This window comes from Haliotis cracherodii, unplaced genomic scaffold (genome assembly GCF_022045235.1).
Source record: "Haliotis cracherodii isolate W230 unplaced genomic scaffold, xgHalCrac1.p SCAF_8, whole genome shotgun sequence".
Classification (NCBI taxonomy): domain Eukaryota; kingdom Metazoa; phylum Mollusca; class Gastropoda; order Lepetellida; family Haliotidae; genus Haliotis; species Haliotis cracherodii.
Genome location: NW_027266341.1, coordinates 40,118,877 through 40,142,808, shown reverse-complemented (window position 1 = coordinate 40,142,808; position 23,932 = coordinate 40,118,877). Strand labels below are relative to the sequence as shown.

General features: G+C 38.3%; 1 protein-coding gene across 6 annotated transcripts; it reads left to right on the top strand.

The window, feature by feature from the left end:
- The first annotated feature begins 462 nt into the window (after nucleotides 1-462).
- Nucleotides 463-21,895, top strand: LOC139449343 (arfaptin-2-like). 6 transcript variants are annotated; one of them, XR_011652170.1, is made up of 7 exons: nucleotides 463-524; nucleotides 3,374-3,647; nucleotides 8,509-8,913; nucleotides 10,083-10,176; nucleotides 10,319-10,493; nucleotides 16,541-17,257; nucleotides 17,306-21,895. XR_011652170.1 is itself a non-coding variant. In XM_071230663.1 (6 exons), the coding sequence occupies exons 2-6, from the start codon at nucleotides 3,392-3,394 to the stop codon at nucleotides 16,691-16,693; spliced, it is 1,035 nt and encodes a 344-aa protein (XP_071086764.1). In that variant the 5' UTR covers nucleotides 463-524; nucleotides 3,374-3,391; the 3' UTR covers nucleotides 16,694-21,895. The 6 variants fall into 6 exon arrangements, 5 of the variants coding, with proteins under 5 accessions (XP_071086764.1, XP_071086759.1, XP_071086762.1 ...); XM_071230663.1 differs by having other exon boundaries at nucleotides 3,374-3,599; nucleotides 16,541-21,895; XM_071230658.1 differs by having other exon boundaries at nucleotides 16,541-21,895.
- The last annotated feature ends 2,037 nt before the right edge of the window (nucleotides 21,896-23,932 follow it).

Sequence of the window (23,932 nt, the reverse complement as noted above, 5' to 3'; positions counted from 1 at the left end):
TATCCCTTCTTCGGAATAAAATGTAATGTCTTAAGCATGTACATACATGGGAATTCATGTGTGAGACAGTGGCTTTTGCATCTTCAAAGGATAGGGAACTGTACAAAAAATAGTTTTGTTTGTGTGTAGCTACAAATTCCTAGATTTGGATACTCTCCCGTATAATTTCATTCCCGTTTTTTATATCGTTGATACGATGATTTTGCTCCACCCACCATCATGATATTTAAAGAGGTAATTTGATCACTGCTCAATTTTTTGGTGCTGTATTCTTTTTGTAGTCATCACTTCATCAAATTTGTTTTAAAAACGTCATCACGCTTTTCTATAATTTCACTTCATCAAACACAGTCGACGGAACATTGGAAATGAACTCGGTGAGTGCATCTCCATCTCCATCTGAATGCCACAAGCAAAATACATTAGTAGTTGTAGGAGAAGCACTTCCATAACAAAATAACGGGATTTATCGCGAGATGACGTCATTAGCCAACACGTCGATGGACACACAGACATTTCGGCAGGTGAGTATTACCACAATATAAAACTAGTACTGATTTATTTCTTATTTACTTAGCGTAAAGGGCTTTTGTATTTTAGTAACTACTGATTATATTCCCGCGGTGAATGCATTGTCCTGCTGACTTATAGGGTGGCCATTGTTTGAGAAATAAGGAAATCGGTTGGAAACTAGTCGATGCAGCGGTCACTCTCAGAATGTGATCACTAGTGCACACAATTTCATTTGTTCGTCAGGTGACTCGTTCGTCAAACTATGTTTGTAAACTTTTCTTGAACTCCTTTGATGCTGTCCATTTTATGCTTCCCGTTCATATTAAATTGAACACGATAGAAATTTTGTATGATATCCATTGCTCTTCAGACAACGTCAACTTCTCAGTATAGCCATTAGTCCCATTGACTATTGTTTACTGTGATTGTGCGAAACATACATATAAGGGCTTGGACGGGTAACTCGGATCGGATGGATTCTGAGTAGGACCCGTATATCCACAGGACTACAAGTGGTTAGTCACATAGTTTAATGACAAAAACATTCCAAAACTCCATGTTTACACTACAAGTCACTAATGTTTGCATTTCTTTCTGACTATACACACATTCCTTCTGACTTTCATATGTTTGAAAAAAGATAAGGCTTCAGTCAACTTCAGTGTTTGCATGACAAAATCTTTCTATATGTGTATCTAATTACATTTTGCCAAGGCTACGGTCAAACTAATCCCAGTTGGATATTTTGTACCCATCTCTTGAGACCTACAACAGGTACCCGGGTAGGGTAATATAAATTCAACGAAGGTTCTTAAATACTTTCAAAACTAACATATCACTTAACTGGAGAATCGACCTACCATAAGAATTCAGCACCACGAAAGTTAACAAACACAATACCCTATGACGGAATTTGTGAAATTTTGTTGCAAAAGACACCTGCAAAACAATGCCCTGTGTGGCCAGCCTAGCAACAGAGTTGCTGGGGTCGTCTAGTGTGTATAAGCTCCTCTCAGTGATCTATCATCTCTGTATCATTGAATAAGCCCAGCAATGTTCACAGTTTTGAATATTTGTTTATGAAATATTGCCTGTGACAGCGCATATTATAGCAAGTTCTATAGTTTATGAAATGCACATTTTTTTAAATAGATTTTATATTTCGATTTCAACTTAATTAATGTGGCTAAAGGGATATATTATGTATACAGTATACATATTTCATTTTTTTATTCATTAATTTTCATTATTATGCATGGGAATGCAGTTTATTAGGTATGTTATTTTGATGCTGCACACATCCAAATGTCGCCAGCTGATTTACCTTGGAACATCTTTTTCACTAAATCAATTAGGTTTGTAGACTCCATATTTCTTGTGGCTGTGTCTCTGGCTTCACTGATCGTCTATCCTGAGGGTTAGTTAATTGTGTTGGGCAGGTTACCCCAAAATCCTTAGCCCTTGGATCCCCTTTATGATGGATCGCCCCTTTACGAGTTAGGTACCTGTTTAGTGGCTATTACCGGTAGATTCTATAGCAACTCCTAATATTCTTCACATAAAAAAGTTGAGAAAGCAGGATGAAATGGTTTAGTGTCGAATATTTCCGTTACTGGAAACTGTCTTGGAACATCCACATAAGCCACTTTCACCTGCTACATTTGTTCAGTAATGATTCAAAAGCAGACTCAACCTTGTGGCATCACCAGCCATGCTTATGCCTTCCTTGACATCCTCCTTCCTCACTACGATCCACATTTTCCTTACAGTGATCCCTCCCACATTTTTCTGACACAAAATCACCCAACAAATGATTAAATATCATGTTATTCATATCATGTACCTGTGAATACGAATCCTGGAGCCATTTTCAGTTCGTGCCATATTGGCTCATTCCTCACCACTTGGTATCTTGTAGATTACAGAATGGGACCAGTGTTCCAAATGGCAGCAGGATCACTCGTAAGTGTCCGTAGACTAAAGTCATGTGACACAAAGCCAACTAAGAGTGTGTCACATATTCGACCCTTCTCGTTCAGATCCTAACGTCTTAGACATGACTAGGTAAATTTAACAATGTGGACTGGAAGTAGCTCAGTCTGTTGGCTGTCAGGCAAACTATATTAAGGTTGAACATTTAGAATTAGCACCTGTCGAATGCATTATCACAATGTCTCCTGAGGATGATCTCTGTCCTGGGTCACATGTCTTCAAGTGACCAGCAACTATTTTTTGTGAGACTCCGTCAGAACACTGTAAGGACAACTCGAATCATAGTAAGGAACTACAAAGTCATAGGCATGGCTACTGCCGTCACTAGGTTGTTGGCTTTTGAATAATTAGTGAAGAAATGTAGCAAGTGAAAGTGGCTTGGGTAGGAGAAATTCAAAATGACAGTTTGCTGAAGTCAAAATCTTTGACATGAAACTACTTCATCCTGTTAATTCAAATACGTTTGAGATTTGTTTAGAGATGATAGATCACTGATAGGAGCTTATGGACACTCGATGTCCCCTTACATCACAGAGTATTGTGCCATATATGAAAACTTTGTGGTACTGTATTCTATAGGTAGGCCGATTGATTTACACTTTAGATCTAACAGTCATGTGACTATGGCTATTAAAATTTCATTTGCTGAAGTGAATTTTAACTTGTAAGTTCCGCCAAAGTCAAAACATAGAACCCTGAGGATAAATAGTTATCAAGTTTTTAAAGTTAATATTTTAAATGTTTTACTGATCAAATATTGAGAAAAATGGAAGCTGATAAAAAATTTAGTTCATTTCTAATATATACAATATTGTACAAAATGTAAGTTCTGTGTATAAACCTGTATTTCTTTTGTTTTGTTTACAAGGCAATGTAAATAGTCACCATGGCTAGAGAAGGGCAACAAGCAATACCAAATGGAATGGAAGGGGAAGAAGACACATTTGAAAGAGACTTGAAAGAGATGTTAGATGATGGGCCAAATTTGAATGATGCTAGTTCAAATGTTCAAGGTGGGACACCGACCAGAATGACCGCATCCTATGCAGGAAGTACAGCCTTGAGTTCATCATTTGAGTCTCCAGCAACGAGAAGTGCGTCACCCCAAGCCCGATTAACTCGCTCCTACACCATGCCTCCTGGTGTGTCTTCTCTCTGCTTTCCTTGCTTCTGACTTCATAACCTTGTTAGAGGTGTTATAACATTGCCTCGCAATGAATTAATTACCTTATAGTTATCCAAGCTAAAGCACCTTATCATCTGTCTAAATGAAGTTCTAGTACTTAACAGAATCATACCAACATGATTTGGAGGAAGCTAAGAGTGCAAGGTTATTAAAGGAGAAATAATACCGTGGATGAACAAGGATTGTTGATAACATGTTTGTTTAATCTTTGTACTCTTACAATTGCTCTCACGAAAGTTCAGAGAGTTCAGATGATGTCCAGTTGGTTTGAAGAATGATCATTTTGAATGATTGTTTTTGATTTGGGGTGTCAATGCTTGGAATTTGAATAGTATCCATATATCGACTCAAATATGGCACCATATATTATTGAATAACAAAATTAGTTATTTTATGGATACAGATGAAAACATCCTATATCAAGTATAAGAACCTGTAAATAATCAACTTTATGTTAAATATGAAGAAGGCTGATCCATTTAATTGACAGTTTCAAATAAATATTTTTGCCTTTCTATCGTGCTTATGGTACATATAAATTTAAAAGTCATACATTTGTATAGATAGAGAATAAGTATTAAAATTGTACCAATACATCAGTTTTACACAATATACGATGGCATCCCTAGTTTTGATATTACCTGATCATGTTGATGCTGAGATGTAGGCTATGAGCAATATAATCAGTGTAAATTTCTTTAGCATTGTTTCATAGTTTCACCTCTGACGAAATGAAATTGGTTTTTTTAAACAGAAATCAGTTTTTTATTATATATTCTGAATATAAGTACTTCGTAAACAGAAATACATGCACTGGTAATGTTTTGCACACTCTACCTAACCATGTTACCTTTCCTCAGCTCATGCTTACTTAACAAACCATTGCTGTAAACATTACCTTCCCCTTCATGCTTGATAAAAAGATGTAGTTATACTATTCTACTATTTTTCACTACATGGCTTTAATTCATGTTTATATGCCTTTGACAATATATGGAATTACATCTGATTTCTGTCACACATGGTCACCTTAGTCAACTCTATATTTTAGTAAAATTTCAGAAGAGAAAGGCATGTGACCAGGCATATTTATTAAGCAGTATTTACTGAGAGTTGCTGTTGAGCATGTTAAGGATTAGAGAGGAGAAATTTGCAATTTCTGCAATTAATTGTTTTTTAGTTGTTTTTTTTGTTTTTTTATGGCGCACTCAGCAATATTCCAGCTATATGACGGCGGTCTGTAAATAATAAAGTCTAGACCAGACAATCCAGTGATTGATATCATGATATTCGATCCACGCATTTGGGATCGATGACAAGCATCAACCAAGTCAGCGAGCCTGACCAACCGATCCCGTTAGTCGCCTCTTACAACAAGCAGTCGCCTGTGCTTCCTACTCTTACAAGGACTCCTTCAATGGCTTTACTGTCATTTTTCTTGTTGAAAACCTTTTAGCTAAGGTGTAATTCTACTGTAGTCAGTGACAACTGGAAATGAAATGTATGTAGATGAAGTGAGTGTAGATTCTAACTGATTATGGAGATAACTGTAGCAGCTGACACTGTCTGTTTTGCACATGACTGATGGCATTAAACATGAACAGGGGTTTTCAAGGATTTCCATTAGGCAGGAATACTGCATATTTCCCATGCATAAACCAGCTCCCACAAGCAAACCATCAGCGTCACATCTCATGTATCTGTATTTGCCCTCGTACAACGTTACTATGAAAGAAAGTAGGTATTATTTAATCATTGCTATCACCCCTGGTTCTCTGTCTGGCTTGCATAATGTTTGCCTGTGAGTCAAGAGACAATAATCACACTGACATCTGAAAGACATATTGTCATCACAATTACTGTTATTAGACGATTTTGACCTACCTTTTAGGGGAAGGCTTGCAATGACATAATTATGCTGAGCATTTACAAGTTTTTTAAAACAATTTAGTATCCATGGGGTAACTTACACGTTTCAAAGGTTTAGGGGGTAAATAAAATCCTGACTCAGTCAAAGGGGAATATTTAAGAATGCATCCCTTGCATTAATGTTTAAACACCCATTGTCTATTTTGAGCTCACCGGACATTTTGTCAAGTGAGCTTATGTCATGGCCTGTTTGTCCGTCTTCCTCCATAAACATCTTCTCCTCAGCATGCTTAGGAACCACTGGACCAATGAAGCTGAAACTTCCCATACTTGTTCCTAGCAATGATGACGCCCCAATTTGTTCAAGAGGTTTGATTCAAATGTTCAGTATGACCCCCCCACAATTGAATTTTGAATATATTTATGACCATTACTCATATATAACAATATTGGGTACATGTTTGGTTACTAGTGGGGCTGAACAAACATGTTGTTATTTTATACATTTTCACAATAATGCATATTTGTCTCTATGAACTTCTTTCCTTCTGAAATTGCCAGAATGGGGGAGCTGAACTGTTTGTTTTCCCTTATGATGACATTAGATTTTCCTGTTCATTACTGGTATTTATGCTTGAAAAATGTGAAAATCAGTGGTGACAGTTACTTTTGTTCTGTGGCTGTGTTTGTTTTTGAACTGTTGACAACATGTAGGTGAGCTACAGTGCTGTGACACTATTTTGTAAGCACTATATACGGGGTATGATTTGGCTTCCTTATTTCTGTTTTATATAAAGCATGATGAGTAAAACATGTGTCTACAGAACATTTTAAAAATAAGCATTCTTAGATTACACATATTCTTGATAAAACGCTGCTTGTCTTGCTTTGATAACCAGTAGCTCTTTTGCCTGAATATGTAAATAAGAAAACCAATTCTGACACAATGCTCACCATTATGCATGTGTATGATCTTGGGTTTGAATCTTGGTTGGCCCTGATAATGTTTCCTCAGGGCTCGAAAAATCCACTTGTCCGCTCGTATTGATCAGTGGCAGCATGTGCTCATCCCACTGGACGAGTACATATTTCAGTCATGTCAATTCATCGCTTATCGTTTTCAATATAATATGCAAAATAATTTCGAACCTAAAATAATCTCTCGCACGTTTTCAGCAGTAACAACAAAATACATGTCACTCATATCATAAATAGCCAGCAAACTTGACAACTTTCTGTTAAAGAAATGAATAGCATTATCTATTATGTGCAGAAATAAATTACATCGTATCCCTTCAGTGTATTCAGGTAAATGAAAGGGTGAAAACAAACTCAGTCACTTTGAGATTTGAGATATAACATCACTAGACGTGTTTATTTATCCTTTAAATTATATTTCCTGCTCTGCTAGGCATTGTTTTACATGCAGAAATTATGATTAAGTGTGTATATCTCACAAACTAAACCAGAAACAGCAATCAGCTGTACACACTTTTTCTTCCAATCTACTGGTGAATTGGTTAAAAATCACCCAATAATATAACTTCAAAGAATTTTGATGCAATGATCAGAAGAAGTGCATCTGAAAATATTTTTTTATATATCTGAAAATATTGTGTTATTTTAGTTGCAGGTTGTTTATATATATTTCTGATTACAATAACCATAGAATTTTGGTACAACTGATTGCTATTGCTGGATATTTGTTATTGTATGGAACATTTTGACCAGTCACGGTCGAGGTGATTGCGATAACTTTATGTTGACATTTTATAGTCATACTACAACAAATATGGCTTTTAGCGAGTCAAAGTATGACATTTATGTATATGTATCCATTCACTGTCAACTAAGATTTGTTTCAAGGCATCAGCAGAGGTAATCTGACAGTGGTTGCTGTAAATAATGCTGAGTTGTGATTGCTGTAAATAATGCTGAGTTGTGCAATCTACCAATCACTGATCACCGACAATATAGAATGAAATTTTGAATAGAATCAATAAAATAGATTACAGACATAAGTCCACATGTACAATGAACACTCTTCATAGCCAGACTGTGTAATTACAAGATTAAATGGTGTACTTCAGTACAGATTTGTTGACATGGTATTTCCAGTGTTACATGCTCACAATAATGTCAAAGCGAAAGTGAAAACACTTGTAAGGGCAATGGTTGATGTACAAGTTTTTGATCAAGGACAATAGTGTTTGATGAGAAAAAACGTGATTTGATTATCAAACAGGGCTAAAAAGGAAATTTACTTCAGTTACAGAAAAAAAATGTAATAATAACTGAGAACATAAAATTATCAAATATAAACTGGCAAGTGAAAATATTGCAGTACAAAATAATATCTACTAGCCCTGCAGGACAAGTTGAGTTTACAAGATTCGAGCCCTGTTTTCAGGTTTGCCGGCACCACACCATTGCGTGTGGGTTTGACAAAAGTGGTAAATAACTAAGACCTGCATCACTTCGGATTTTCCACCAGCAACAAGCTGGCATGTCATGATATAACTGAAAATGAAATACCGAACTCACTCGCTCAGAATCTAATTGCAACATGTAATATACATTTCATTAAAGGTGACAAGCTGACCTGAGCACTGCTGATGGTATATGATCAAGTTAATTCATTGATAATATTCTAGAGGTGGATCAAGTTTTAACTGTTTGCCAATTTCTTAACTAACCCAATGAAAGCATGATGATGTACCAATACAGTTTTATTACGTTTATGCTTGGTGTCCTGATTTCTGACATGGTCACTATTGACATTGCATTGTCAGATTGATATAGGATCTTCCATAATACTCCCTGTAATCAAAATGTTGTTCTAATGATGTATTCAAGAAAGTTATGATGATACTTTTTGTCTAGAATGAAATGTAGTGACAATTGTGTTTCATGTCTGCCCTTGTTAACCACATGTTTTGTTTGTGCAGCCACCAGCAATGTGCCGCTGTCCTCACCACAGACAAATGGTGACTTTGTACCCAAGTCAATCACTCAGGCTGCAACCAAGCTGGAGTCACTGCGAGAATGGAGTATCAACACATTCAAGTGCACCAAGCAGATGCTGTCAGAGAGGTTTGGCAAGAGCTCTAAGACAGTGGATCTTGAACTAGAGGCTCAGATAGAAATTCTGCGAGACACCCAGCGCAAGTACGCCAGTGTGCTTCGTCTTGCCAGGGCTCTGACAAACCACTTCTTCTATGTGGTACAGACCCAGAGAGCACTGGGAGAGTCTTTCTCTGATCTTGCACAGAAGGCTCCAGAGTTGCATGAGGAGTTTACATACAACTGTGAGACACAGAGGTCCTTGGTCAAGAATGGAGAAACCCTGTTAGGTTAGAATTTGACAAAATAGTTTAAAATATAATTTGCATACCACTCATTGGAAATCACACACATTTGGAAAGCATTTAGGAAAAGAAATTTCAATTATGATTTGTTTAATGTACATGTATTTACAAAATACGAAATGTCTGTGTTTATTCTTGTTGCCAAAATGGTGGTGTCCTTAATGTTCATGCAGTGGGATGTAGCTTGACATGGCGATGCTGATAGTTTCCACTGAAACCGTACCAGGAAGTGATGCACATTGACACTGATGCTAGTACGGGTTACTTTATGATGCAAGATTCTTGTATCTTACAGCTGCACATCTTGGATATTTCTTGCTGCGAAGTGAAGTAGACTAGGCATTACAAAGATTTTGTACAAGTACCAATTTTGGTCTTCACTATTTGATAGTTTTCTTAGTATTTGTATATGATATGCAGTTAGGTTCCAATGTCAGTATAGGGGCGGTCGGGTGGCCTAGTGGTTAAAGCGTTAGCTCGTCACGCCAAAGAACCGGGTTTGATTCCCGACATGGGTACAATGTGTGAAGCCCATTTCTGCTGTCCCCCGCCGTGATATTGCTGGAATATTGCCAAAAGCGGCATAAAACCATACTCACTCACTCACTCACTCACCTAATGTCAGTATTCATATGTTACATACAGGGATGTGAAATCTCTGCGGAAACGCGGAAAATCGCTTTTTTTTAAAACAGCAGTCCTCGGAAAAAATCATCTTCAGCGTAAAAATTTAATTATTTTTTTTTAAAAAAAATGGGAAAAATATGATCGAAAACCGGACAACCATCGCGGATTGTCCTGTTTTCGATCAGAGCTTTCACCAGCATAGGTTTTCGGACATCATACGTTTTCTATCAAGAATACTTGCACTATAACGTGGGGTTTAAAAGTACTGATTTAACTTGTTTACTTGACTTATTGACTTTTCCATTGACTTATTACATTTCTTGGTGTGAATGTTGTTCAAACTGCACGAAATTGCTTAAAATGCAATCAAATGTTTAAAAAATTTACCCCCCCTAGACTTTTCCTCTTTTTTCGGGAAAACCTGCTCACATCCCTGTACATATGTTATGATTCAAGAAGGAATGGGTATAGTTCTGATGTATAATACTGGAAACAGCTAATCAGTAACATATGGTGTAACGTTGCAGGTGCCCTGAACTTCTTTACCTCCTCTGTCAACACGTTGTGTAACAAGACCATGGAGGACACACTTCTCACTGTCAAGCTGTATGAAACAGCAAGGTAAGGGACAACTTCATACCTTATATTTCCTTGCGTTTGAATTTTCTTTCTCAAATGTTAAGTACGTTTTAACATATAATTTGTGTACATATCACATTCTCCTTGTTGTGTCCCACATCATACTGAATGGTCTTTGTTTCAGGCTTGAATTTGATGCGTATCGTAATGATATGGAGACTTTGAGTCTTGGTCCGAAAGATTCTACAACCGCCCAGAGACTTGATGAATCCAAACGGAAGTTTGAAGATCACAAGGTCAAGTTTGAGAGATTACGAGGAGATGTCTCCATCAAGCTAAAGTTCCTTGAAGAAAACAAGGTTTGCTTTAATGACATGATGTTAATTCTGTATAATTTAGTTAAATAATGTTATTCCCAGTCATACCAAAGCCGAACTGTTTCTTGTTTTCACTTCTGTTGAATCAATTATTTTTCTTGTTTACAATTCTGTGGAATCAATTTTTTTTCTTGTTTCCAATAAGTCAACAAATTTTAAATATCTTCATGCAACTGTAAAGTAGTGATGCACTGGCTATTTTGCAAGCAATATAACATCTTCCCGAGGCAAGGGAGTTAACTGATTATATTAATAAGTCCAGTTTCCTATCTTGCCGAACTATCCCATCCACACTGGGCATGGGGATAAGTCTCTGGTCAGATCGTAGGAGGCATCGTATCGCCCTTGTCTCACTTACAAATAGGTACAACCAGTCTAGAAACTATGGCTGGTAAAGCTTCTCAAATGAGGTACCGTATATTGGTGTGTATATTGGTTTTCTTACCTAGAAATAGGGGGACCGCCCTATACACAGGGTTGAAGAGTTTTGATATTTTTTATTCCTCCAACACAAAGACATTATCGTGAGCACACAACACCAGAAATACCATGTAATCAAATCCATACTGAAGTGTTCATTGTATTATTGGACTTAGGTTTGTAATCTATTTTATTCAAAATTTCATTCAAGTTTGTTCCCACTTCATTTTGGCGAAATTGTGTGAAGTGATCGGTAGATCGCACAACTCACCAAATTTTTTACTTATCCCGCAATACTCCTCAATGCATTCACTGCTTACCTTACAACCAAAGACTGGACAGCACAATGGTCCTGTCCCTGGGTGAAGAAATACAATACTGTTGTTTGTGGTCCCACTTTTCAAGACCATCACAGCTGTCCTGTGACCTCGATGACCCGAGGTCACCTCTTCACATCACTGCCTCTCGTGCTACAGCACGGACGTCTACCAGCTGAGCTTTCACTTTGGATTAATTTAGACCTTCAGTTTTTGTCTACAATTGATCTGCGACGGGTGATGTATTCTTTTCATAACACTCTCACCATGTTGTGCAGTTTCATATGATTTATTTAGGCATTTTTTCCCCACCACATGCTGTTTGTTCACCGCCATTTTGAATTGTGTTACAAATGTTTGCCTGCAAGGGTAGTTAATTTGTTTACAATTCTCAGCTACTTATGTATAACATATTTATGTGTTCTTAAATACTACTAGCTTTGGTGTTACAATGAGTCGCGTATATACAAATTAATGACTACACCCTCAACTCGCTACAATATTTTTACCGGATTAATTCAATTCGATTACACTCTTCTAGTTCTGCATCATCAAAAAGTCTTTATTTGTGTAACTTATGCTTGCGTGTTGTACTAATTGTCGTGGAAAAAAATCTGCCAAGGATCTTCATCCACGTTGTTTGACATGCATGCAAATTTGTGCACCAAACTCTAAATGTGTCTTTTGTGTAAATCTCTCTCCGACGAGTTCTGCAATTTATAGGCAGGTCACTCACAAACATATTTTGCAGCAATCCCGTCGTGAGAAGATGTCACAATCGCTGAATAGCGAGGCACATGGTTCGGTCATTACTACACAACCATTATCTTCGGCGGGTTATATGTCGGCCGTTACTGTCACTGCTAAAGTGCATGTTTCGCCGAAAACCTCAATCCAGGGGATTTTGTGAGTATCATAACTGACCCTAATTTTCAGCCGTCTGAGACATCTAGTTCTGCTAGATCTGTGAGATCTCAAGACGCTTTGATGGGGGTAGCCCAAAACCCAAGCCACATTCCAGCCAACACCTACTATCCAAGCACATCGACAATGACATCAGCCCCAGGGCTATCCGTGTACAATGCTATTCAGGCAACGCATGATCAGCTTACCAACATATCCAGCACAGCAGATACACGCTCAGGCGCCAACACTGTTATGGAACACTGATTTGATGCAAGTCCATGTGGCAGCAGTCCATGACGCATTTGTATCCTGCGCCCATGCCTACGCCTATGTATCAGACGCCTGCGTCGGTTACATCTACGGCACAGGTCTTAGCACCTACGCCAGCGCCTAACGTATATAATGCCCCCATTGTACGTCATAATACAGCACATTCATCGTTGAATCGTGCCAGTGCACCTGCACATACTTGGACATTGACGCATGATTCCTATTCACCAGACGGATCATCTAAGCCCTCGGTCAGAGGTAGCACTACACATAGGAGTACAAGTCGTTCACCATCTAGACGTTCACGTCAACATTTTAATGGTGAAGAGAAAGATTCTTCAACAGAATGGAATACTCATCTCAGTCTGGCACAGGTACCTGATTGGGAAGAGGATCGCCTCATTTCAGTGCCTTCTCCAGGTAACAGGCTGGATAAAAAGGACACACTATGGACACATCCTAAATCGATCCGGTCGGCCCGATGAGGACAGATTAGATTAGACTTATGAATGAGGGCTTTTCCAGGCTGACGCTTACGCCGTTGTTTAAGCCACCCAAGTTTAGGTAGGATGAATTTCCTATCCATGCTTTTGAGATAGCAGACCAGGCACATAGTTTGGATGAGGTTATACAGAGAATCACAGGCTCGTCAAGGCCTTCAACTCTTAAGGTTCAGGAAAACAAGATTTGCATTAATTGAAACAGAAATTCGACAGGTATTAAAACCTTTATCAGCTCTAGCACCGTCTACATGTATGGAGCAGCATCTGTCTGAGGAGAACCCAAACCGACCAGATCATCTCCAAACTATAGTCGATTTTCAACAGCGTCATGTTGACCACTAGAAATCACCTTAAAGCTGCATTGGCAGAAATAACTGTCTCACGGAGGCTTGGCTATTTAGCCCTATCCACATTAGAGTTTAAGCGTAGGCTGCTACGTCATCCTTTGTCTTCCACATCTCTGTTTAATGAACAGATTACGAACACACACGCCAAAGTTTCCAGTTACGCTAGGGATGAGACGGCACAGAGCTTTGGAGCACGTTTCTCACAGTTTCCCGGCAGGTCAGGCAATTATAAGCCTAGATGCAAGTCTCTCAAGGAAGGCCAGACGCAGGACTCCTTTCGTGGAATTCAACAATTCCTGAATCCTTACATCAGGCGTCAGGATCCACTCAAGGCCATTACTCTACCAGCTCAACTAAGGCCTTACCTCAATTGGTGGACGGTAGAGTCGAATGTCTTAGGAGTCTCTTCATCCGGGTTATCCCTGAATCTACACCTGTTCGTAGACGCCTCCCTTCAGGGGACGGGTGCTCACCTGTAAGGCCTGACAGCCTCAGGGCTATGGTCCGGCGCTCATCAAAAGCACATAAACAACATGTAGTTGGAAGCGTTAATTCTGGCCGTATCACATTGGCAGAATCAACTACATTCAGCCCAACTTGCAATATCCACAGACAACAGCACTGTGGTGTGGTGCCTGCGCAATCAGCACACTCCCACTCCCTGCTTCAACAGACATTCATGTTTTTTCATCTAGTGGAATTGGTTGCAACTAAAGTTCATAGTTCAACACATCCCAGTATGTCTAAACATGCTTTATCCATGCTTTATTGCGTCCAGACAGGGTGGTCCAAACCAAGTGGAAACTTCACTTAGAAGCATTCCAGTTACTGCTTCAGAATTTTGGGCAACCAAACATCGACCTGTTTGCAACTTGTCAAAATTACTATCTCATGACGTATTTCTCCCGTTACCAGATCCGCAGGCTTTGGCGGTGGACATGTTCAGCATTCCTTGGGAAGGCGTAAAAGCAAACGCTTTTCCGCCACCAGTTTTACTTCTCAGGGTACTGTAAAAGATCAAAGAGACAAGGAGTCTTCCTCTGACTTTGGTCACACCCTGGTTGATCGGGTGGTCAGACTCGCTGACTTGGTTGATGCATGTCATTGATTCCAATTGCATGGATCGATGCTCATGATATTAATCACTGGAATGTTTGGTCCAGAATCGATTTTTTTTTACAGACCACCATCATATAGCTGGAATATTGCTGAGTGCAGCATTAAACAACAAACCCACCAACCAACTACGTACTTTGTTGCACTTAACTCAGTGTTGGCCATTCCGGAAAATCACAAGATGACTAAGGAAGCGAAGATGAGGGTGAACTTCCGCTATGCCCCTTGTGGGCATTACGAGTTTTCATCTGCCGTTCCAAGACTAGGCGTGGTTCAATGAAGCGGTTATTTATACCTGTTTCTCCTATGTCCATGACCGAAGTTACTCCATATCTCTATGGTTACGCACAGTCATCCTTCAGGCCTACGAGATCGCCAATCTGGATCCAGCAAGAGCAAATAATCCTCACGAGATCAGGGCAATAGCCTCTACCATGGTGTTGCACAGCAATTGCTCGATTAAAACACTCATGGAAGGATTCTGACACAGTTTTCGCCAGTCATTATTTTCTTGAGCACGTCTAAGTCGTATGAAGTTTTGGAACGTTGGTTGTAGCCCAGCAGGTTACCAACCTCCGGTACAAATAATGAACTCGCGCTATACAGAGCCATTCCATTTTCGGTGCAGTCGCTTAGATTTTGCCAGTGGAAGAATATTAGACAATTGGTTGTCTACAAGGGCTCTAAGTAAGACCTAGCTGGTAAGCCAATTTCATTTTATTGCTATGGTGTATAGGGAGCTATTCTTTAGTTCATGTTTTTTTCACATTGAAATACCCTGACCCTGATGGCATTTTTCTGAACTTTTCCGCATCACAGTTTATCGACTTCTGATGTCATTTCTTCAGGGTGTGAATTATTGAGGTTTCTGTATTTTGAGGGTTTCCCACCTCCAAACTGTCCGATACAGATGCATTAAGGAGTAATGCAGGATGAGTAAAAAAAATAGTAAAATCTAAATATTTTTTACATTTGTATACTTATCCTGCATTACTACGTTTGAGGCCCACCTGTCGCAGACTTGCCTCCCCACTTTGGCTTCAAGACCTCAACAGTATGTTGAGTGGGACTATGAGCAACAGTATTTTATTTCTTCACTCAGGACCATCGTCGTTGCGCTGTATCGTCTTTTGTTGTAAAGTAAGCAGTGAATGCATTAAGGTGTAATGCAGGATAAGTATACAAAAATATTTAGATTTTGCTAGTATTTACAGCAACCACGATCATATTACTGTTATTGTCGCCTTGAAACAAACTTTCATGGACAGAGAATGGATATATGTATCATAACTGCCACATTTTGACTTGTTGAAAGTCATATCATGTGTCAATATATAAAGTTTTCGCGAGTGCAGCAGCATCGACGGTGATTGGTCAAACTGTTCAATACAAAAAAAGATCTGACGATAGTCATATAGAAAAGCTACAACTAAAATAACATGATAATGGAATATATTTTTCCTGATAAAATAATAGTTTCAGATACAAATCTCCCAATCATTATATTATTATGTTATTAGGTAATTTTTAACTGTATCAACCAGAAAACGTGTACAGCTGATAGCTTCTTCCGGTTTAGTTTACAAAACATTACACACAGAAATCTTAATCTCTGCATATGAAACAATTCCTAGCAGAAAAGGAAATACAATTTAATCGGTAAATCATGTTGTCTACTATTTATCACCTATTCATTTAACTGAATTCGCTGAAGGGCTACAAATGTAGGCGTTGTGTATGCGGTGGTGATGTGCTTCATTCCGATTCACTTTACATATGGGGTATATAAATTAGCATCAATTTCAAAGGCTTTTACAGGGGGATCGCTTTATGGACGGCGATATACAGTATGTCTTGGAAGTGAATCAACTACTGTAAACAAGCTCCTCACAGTGGAGCTCTCTGTACTTGTAAGGTAATGAAGGTGTCAAGCACTGGGCGCAACTTGGACAACTAAGGGAGATCACTCCAATGTACCAGCTGCCATGGGAGTATCACTGTGGGCCACCATATTCAACATTTTATGAGCGTTTCAGTCTGTGAACACTAACAATCATCAGTAATGGCATAACAAAAGGTTACTGTTTTACTCGTAAGTACTGTTGCCATTTGTCTTGTGGTTGTGTTGATGGTTGTGGTCCTTGTTTCAGGTGAAGGTGATGCACAAACAGCTGCTGCTGTTCCATAACGCTGTGTCTGCCTACTTCTCGGGAAACGAGGCTATGCTGGACACGACACTGAAGCAGTTTAACATCAAACTTAAACGTCCAAATGCTGAGAAGCCATCATGGATAGAACAGTAAACATGCAGGAGATACCTTGGCTAATACTAGACTTTATTGTAAGGTGCTTTACACACATCAGACATTTGTTTAATGAACTGAATCTCTAATAATGTACACGTACATTGTGGATGAATGTTTGTATCAAGCACTGTAGATCCTTTACAGATATGAGTATGATAACATGTATTATTTGCTGACTGAGGGAAAACGTTTATGATGTACTGAGTTCATCAAATTGTGATGTAAGGATTTACAGCCATTAGATGGCTATTGATATGTTGTGCCTATGCTGGTGTGTCCACTCTTTCCATACTGGTGTTTGGGTTGTCTTGGTGTGTGCACTCTCTCTCCAAGCTGGTGTGTGCTTACTCTGTCCATGCTGATATGTGCTTACTTTCTCTCTATGCTCATTTTTGCTTATTCTGTCCATGTTGGTGTATGCTTACTCTGTCCATGTTGGTGTGTGCTTACTCTCTCCATGTTGGTGTGTGCTTACTCTGTCCATGTTGGTGTGTGCTTACTCTGTCCATGTTGGTGTGTGCTTACTTTCTCCATGCTGGTGTGTGCACTCTCTCCATGCTGGTGTGTGCACTCTCTCCATGCTGTTGTGTGCTTACTCTCTCCATGCAGTTGTGTGCTTACTCTCTCCATGCTGTTGTGTGCTTACTCTTCCCATGCTGGTGTGTGCACTCTCTCCATGCTGGTGTGCTTACTCTCTCCATGCTGTTGTGTGCTTACTCTGTCCATGCTGGTGTGTGCTTACTCTTTCCATGCTGTTGTGTGCTTACTCTTTCCATGCTGGTGTGTGCTTACTTTCTCCATGCTGGTGTGTGCTCTCTCTATACTGAGGTGAGCTCTCTCTATACTGGTGTGTGCACTCTCCTGCCAAGGCTGGATCAGTGTGTTTGTAGAACTGGTGTTTCCCTTTATAAACCTATCGAACTAAAATACTGTTCAAAGCAGCATTAAACCAATTTCCTCTCATTATTTAAAATATCTTGTAGTTCCTTTCAATCATTATTGTGTTTTGAGAATACTTTCATTATTTTCTTGCACAGTGGCATGTGCCATTGTTTCCTCCTCCCAAGTCAGTAGTGATTGATGAGTTGTTTTGTTTTAGTGACTGGCGACAAAATGCTACTGTGTCACTTGGAATAAAATAATATCAACAATCTCTGAAGTCATTTTCCTCCACAACATCAAACAACCTAGTTGGGAGAATTTTGAGAAAGTAAACTCAAATGACTGTTTTTCATGAATAATAATGGCATTAAGTATATGTTGAATATAGAAAGGGTTATTCATCGTGTTGGACACATGTCATTTAGCAAATAAAAGAAATAACTATTTACATTACTGGTCCTCTCATAATATGCAGCATATTGCACACAGCATTTTGCAGAGAGAAACCTTATGTTTGTTATTCCTGATCCAGCAAACACTCGCACACCTTGCTTCCTGTGGTACTATCATCAGTCTGTGACTTGGTTAACGGTGGCAGTGTCACATACCGCTGTACACCAACACTACTCATGGTAGTGTGGGAAGTGGATTGAACCTTCTGTTTGTTTATAGATGTTCCTACTCTCCATGCTCTTGGTGTACTGATGATTATAGTTATTACAATGTAATGTATGAAATGGGTATCTGTTTGCTCCTTGTTTCATTTGAGAATGAATATGAAAGGAAGTAAAATCTGTGGTATTTCAAAGAGAAGTATTTATGACATGTTTCACCAGGTAACATTGTGACTTCATTGGTTATTGTTGGGTAGTGCTTGTCATTGCACTAAGCCTTTTGTAAGTACATTATTTGTACTCAAAGAAATTCACCATACTTTAGCATACATTTCCTATGAGCACTCTGTTTTTTACTGTTTGCATTGAACTTCCAGGTTACTTTAACCCTACTTCGGTAATACTGGTCCAAATTGTGTAGATGATGATGTGCCCTGTCGCTGATAAAATGATATGCCAATCCTCAGTTAGTAATGGAGTTTACTACTACTACTACTACTACTCCTACTATCTAAAGAGCATGTTTCACATTTCATAATAATACAGAAGGGAACAAATCCTTGGTGGATCAGTTTTGGGTATAAAAAAGACTATGACATCAACTAGAACATGTAAACTCTAGTCAGTTAACTGTATTTATGCTTCTTTATCACATGGTGAATTCACTGGGGGCCAGACTTTATACTGATACAGAAGTTATTCATTGTGTTAATGGTTTTAATCTTGCATGTCCTACAAAAGTAATTCCCTTCACTGACTCTACCTATGTGAAGCAAGTGACCCTCAGTGGCTTTAGCTTCTGTGTGACTTGCCATGACTTGGTGGCAGCAATGTAAAAATAAATTGTAAATTTTGCTTTTGATTGAAATTGACACAAAGATGTACATTTCAATCACTATTAGCATTATCTGCGTTGTATATACCATCTGTTGTCATTGCCTGTAACTGTACATAGCATATAATGCATTGCTCATTTTTACACTCCTAATGGTGTAAGTTTGTAAATATCTTTGTATGGGAATCCTAGTTTTAGTACCATTTCCTTTCCTATTGTTCAGCATCACGTCAGTGTGGGTACTAATGAATGACTGAATGGATGACAGCTCCTCAGTATAATCAACATGATGAAATTCAACATCACCAGACCATAAGTGGACAGCAGTTTGAAAATGTTTACATGTTTTATGGTAGCTAATAATCACAAGACATATGCACCTGAGTTGTAGGCTGTTGATCTAGATAAAAATGTTTTAAATTTATCTTATTCTAAATTGCAACTTGGCCTTCACATTAAACCCAATCATATTAGTTTCAGTTATAGATGTATGTTTTTTTCCCAGACATTAGTTGAGCAAACTTCTCTGTTTCTTATGCATGATTGTATTGTTTGATTTGTTTAAGAACATGGTATGTCCCAGTGTCTAAGGGGGAGGGTCATGGTTAATCTGTTGATATCATGGCAGTGGATTGCCTGGTACCCAAAGTATAACATGCTGTAGTTAGTTCACTTTGTGCTTTGACCTTTTATCGGTTTTTCGCTAAGTAGTTTTGCGTACATTTCAAACATATATTTAAGTCCCAAAATTTTATGAACATATTATGGTTTCCAGTGTTACCTTCCAACTGTTTGTGTTGTTTGCTTCCACACAATGATTTTTTTTATTTGTGTTTTTGCAACCCTGAATTCAGTGTTGTGCATTAAAAGACTGCATAAAAAGATCGTTCATCATCACATTATATGTAGTAATTGTGCAGTGCAGGTGTTTGCTCATTATGAAATCCAGTTTGATATGATGTGAAACATTGCTACAGTAGTCCTATTACATGCTTTGTTTATATTTGGGTAGTGCCCTCATGTATCAATCTGATTTCTGTAGTAACTGGTCTTATTAGCTACATGTGTGTGATGGACAAACTGAATGGCCAGTTTTCATAAACCTCTGTTAAGACCTCTCAAAAGGATAAAGAAAAGTTATTAAATAAATAATTATATGTTTCAAGAAAACAGATTTGTTTTACAATTTTGATATTTTATCTGTTTGTGTTAACATAATGAATACAGTATCACATTGTGTTTTCTTCCCAAGTTTGTATGGTAGTTGTAAAATTCTAGATAATCAGAATTAAGTTATGACTTAACTGGATTTTGTTTCTTTTATGACAAAGCAGTTGACTGACTGTAGGTGAGGTGATACCAGTAGATATATTTGTGAGTGATTGTAACCAAACCTTCACATAGTTGCTGTTGCACAAAAAATGTCAACCATCAGACAACTTTTTACAGCCTAAAACTATTACGTATGACTGTTGATGGCATACGCCTTGATCCAGTGTACTGCCAGCATAGAAAAGGTGGAATTTAGGACATTTAGAGTATTTATTTTGTTTGCTTTTAGATGTGCCTGGTTATAGATATGTTTTAATATTTTGTTTGATAGTAGCTGTAAAATATGAAACCCAAATAATGTATAGTAAACATGTATTCCTATGGTCACTGTGAATTACTGTCAACATTGTATGAGTAACATTCAGTTTGAAAACAGTGCATCATTGTCTTTGAGTGATATGTCGTCTCAGGCACACATGGACATAACCTTGTGTGTGATAAGGATCTTTCTGACCCATGAGGTAAGCCAGATAGAGGGTATTAAATGTTCTGTAATGATCTGAGGAATTAGTTTGTTTTTATAAATAGCTCTGCCTTTCATTTGTTGCCAGTTCTACTTTTCATCATTCATTCTTTCAGTCTATCCTTAACATGCTGATATGGAATGAGACATCGCATATTCTGGATTCTGATTCTGATTCTATGACTGCAACTTGATCAATATTCCCTATACATCCATCAACTTGTTCAAACTTTAAGATGTTCTTACTGAGCCACTGTAACGTTATGTCAACACTTGTGACCAACATTATGAATTCTCTCACTCGCCAATGTTGACTTATATAATTGTCAGCTTACGTTTGTTAAAGTTGATTAATTAATTGCAATAACACGTTTCTTACATTTTTCATCCTTTTGTCTAAGTGCAAGCGAAACAAGTATACTAAATTTGAATGGTAATAGTGAGCTATTTAACACTATCACATGAGTCATGACAAGGCCGCTTGTTTACGGTTTGTTGTGTAGGGATACATCTGTTTTTTAGTAACAGCTGCTTATGATTTCGAAGGTGGTTGGGAATGAGATATCCTGAGACAATTCCAGTGAATGGGAAAGATAAACTAATTCTTCGTATCTCATTAGTTATGCTCATAAACCATCATAGTCAGAAGAGTTAGCTGGGATGACTTTAGTACCTTACAATGCAACAGCTGCTTGTATATTGGCATCTTCAGAGGGGTATGGCTTGCTATTATAAGGTTGAGTCCATAGTATTGTCTCGTAAAGCTTACCAGTATATTGTAATGCAGAATCTGGTAGATTATTGACGACTTTGCATCTGTGTCTATGAATGGGATTTAGTTATCCTTACTGTAGTCACATCTTGCTTTGCCACACATATATATATGTAAACACTTGGACATTATTACCACTCTTCAACTTCATGAAATACAAAGGTATTTGTTGTTGCCGACTCTGTTTATATTATTTACTTTTGTTTTTGTTTTCATCTGTGATCATAACCTGATTTTTAAAGCAAATATTGATTTCACCACAGCATAATGGATGAGCAGAAATAAATTTTCCATCTTGTCTGAAGAATCCTGTTTTGTTGTATTTACAATCTCATTAAAATCAGATCTTAGTTCTCGCTACCGCTCAACAAAGGTCTGAGGACATCCCATTAGGGATCACGTCAGAATGACCTTTCGTCCGACCACTCAGAGCGTCGCTTACAAGATCATGAAAGTGACAGTCGGAATGTGAATTCTAATCATGCAGCCTCAAAAACTTTAAAACAAAGTATTTCGAATGATAGTTATGGGTTTAACGACTAAATCTATACATTCTAGACCATATATTAGCCATTCAAGAATGTTCTTTTGATCAGGTTTCAAAATTTTGAAGTGTAGTCGCGAATTTGAAATTAGTGCCGTAAAGCACGAGAAAGCTGCCTTCTGATTGGCTAATGTCGACTTCTTGTCAGTATTTCCATTGGTCGGTCAGAGTTCGCGTAAGGTCGGTCTGACGTGACCCGTTATGGGATGTCCTCAGATCTTTGTTTAGCGGCAGCGAGAACTGAGATATGATTTTAATGAGATTGTTGTATTTAGTACTTCACACTGTCCCAACATCCCTACTGATCTGTCCTGTCAAAGCAACATCACAGGTCACTGGAGACAAGTTAGCAAAGTGCTCATAATCAGATTTGTTGAAGTTCCAGGTAATAATTGTACCCAGCAATTATCTACTTGTAAGTACCATTGTCTCCCTTAGGGCTATTAATATGTTCCTTCATGTAAGTACTTTTATACTTTTCATGCATCTTTACACAAACCTTTCCATATCTATTTCAAATCATCCAATAATTTTGCGTGGCATATTCGTTTCCATATCTTCATAATAGCATTGAGCAATTTCTTTGACACTTTGGTGATGGGTCCTGTCAAGGTAATCCTAGATGTCATAGCCTTAATGAAACTTGTTACAGGTCTTCAGTAGGGTGGGACCAAGGTCTCAACAGATCATGAGTGCCCTACTTATAAGATCAAGATCACAATAAAGGTCTTCCAAAAAGTTGTTTGCTGTCTTCTGCCATCTTCCAGGGACAAGAGAGTTAACTGGCTTTAAAAGTCCAGTTTCCACCTTTGCCGAACTAGGCTGGAATTATTGGGCTCGATCGTAGCGCCACCAGTGGCTATTACCAGTTATGACCCTTCTAAGCCTCTCCTATGGACCAATCAGATGCCACCTCTCGTATCACTTGCGTTTGCATCACACTAAATGGTGGCGCCCGGTCAGGACGATTTGATCGATAATCAAGATCTATATTGTGATAAAACGGGTCTTACATCGCGAAATGCATCAAATCACATGAGCACCGTGATTAAAACCATGAAAAGATTTGGAATTATATCTGCTGACGAGTTGGCGGTGCACATTCTTTGCAAATACTGCAATCGATCAAAATCTGCACGACAGTTTACGAACTGGATTTCGATTTCAGTGCGCGATTTTGATTGGACTATGCATAGACTCTTTAGTCCAGCCAAAATGTAACTCCATATTACCAGCCTAGTTCAGCAAGGGTGGAAACTGGACTTTTACAGCAACTTTACTCTGTTGCCTCGGGAAGATTTCTTCTGCATATATTTTATATTATTTGTATACATATGTATGACGGGGCACCAAAATGGGCATCAGCATATATGCCTGTCCATAAATAAGAGATTCTGGTCTACACTTAACTCTCAGATATATTATTTTATACACCTGGAAAGTATAACTGAGACAACAATAACATCACCATTTATGTTAACTGTAATGACAGTAGTGACTATGACGAGAATAGTGTTTTTGTAAGGATGGGACTGTTAATGTTTGACATTGATGTCAGAATACTTGTGGCATGTGCATGCAGCATTCTACAAAATGCATTATGTTCAGGCCTAAAATGTGGGCATTTAAATGTAAATTCATTCCCTGTGAACATGGCACAATAGAGGATATCAGTGGGGTAAAGAATCCACTGGTTTGTCCTTCAAGGTATTGGGCATCAACTGGGCTACCATTACTCAGTAATCAGCCGATTGGTGAGAAAGCATGGTCAAACCAATGCTGTGAAAGCCTTTC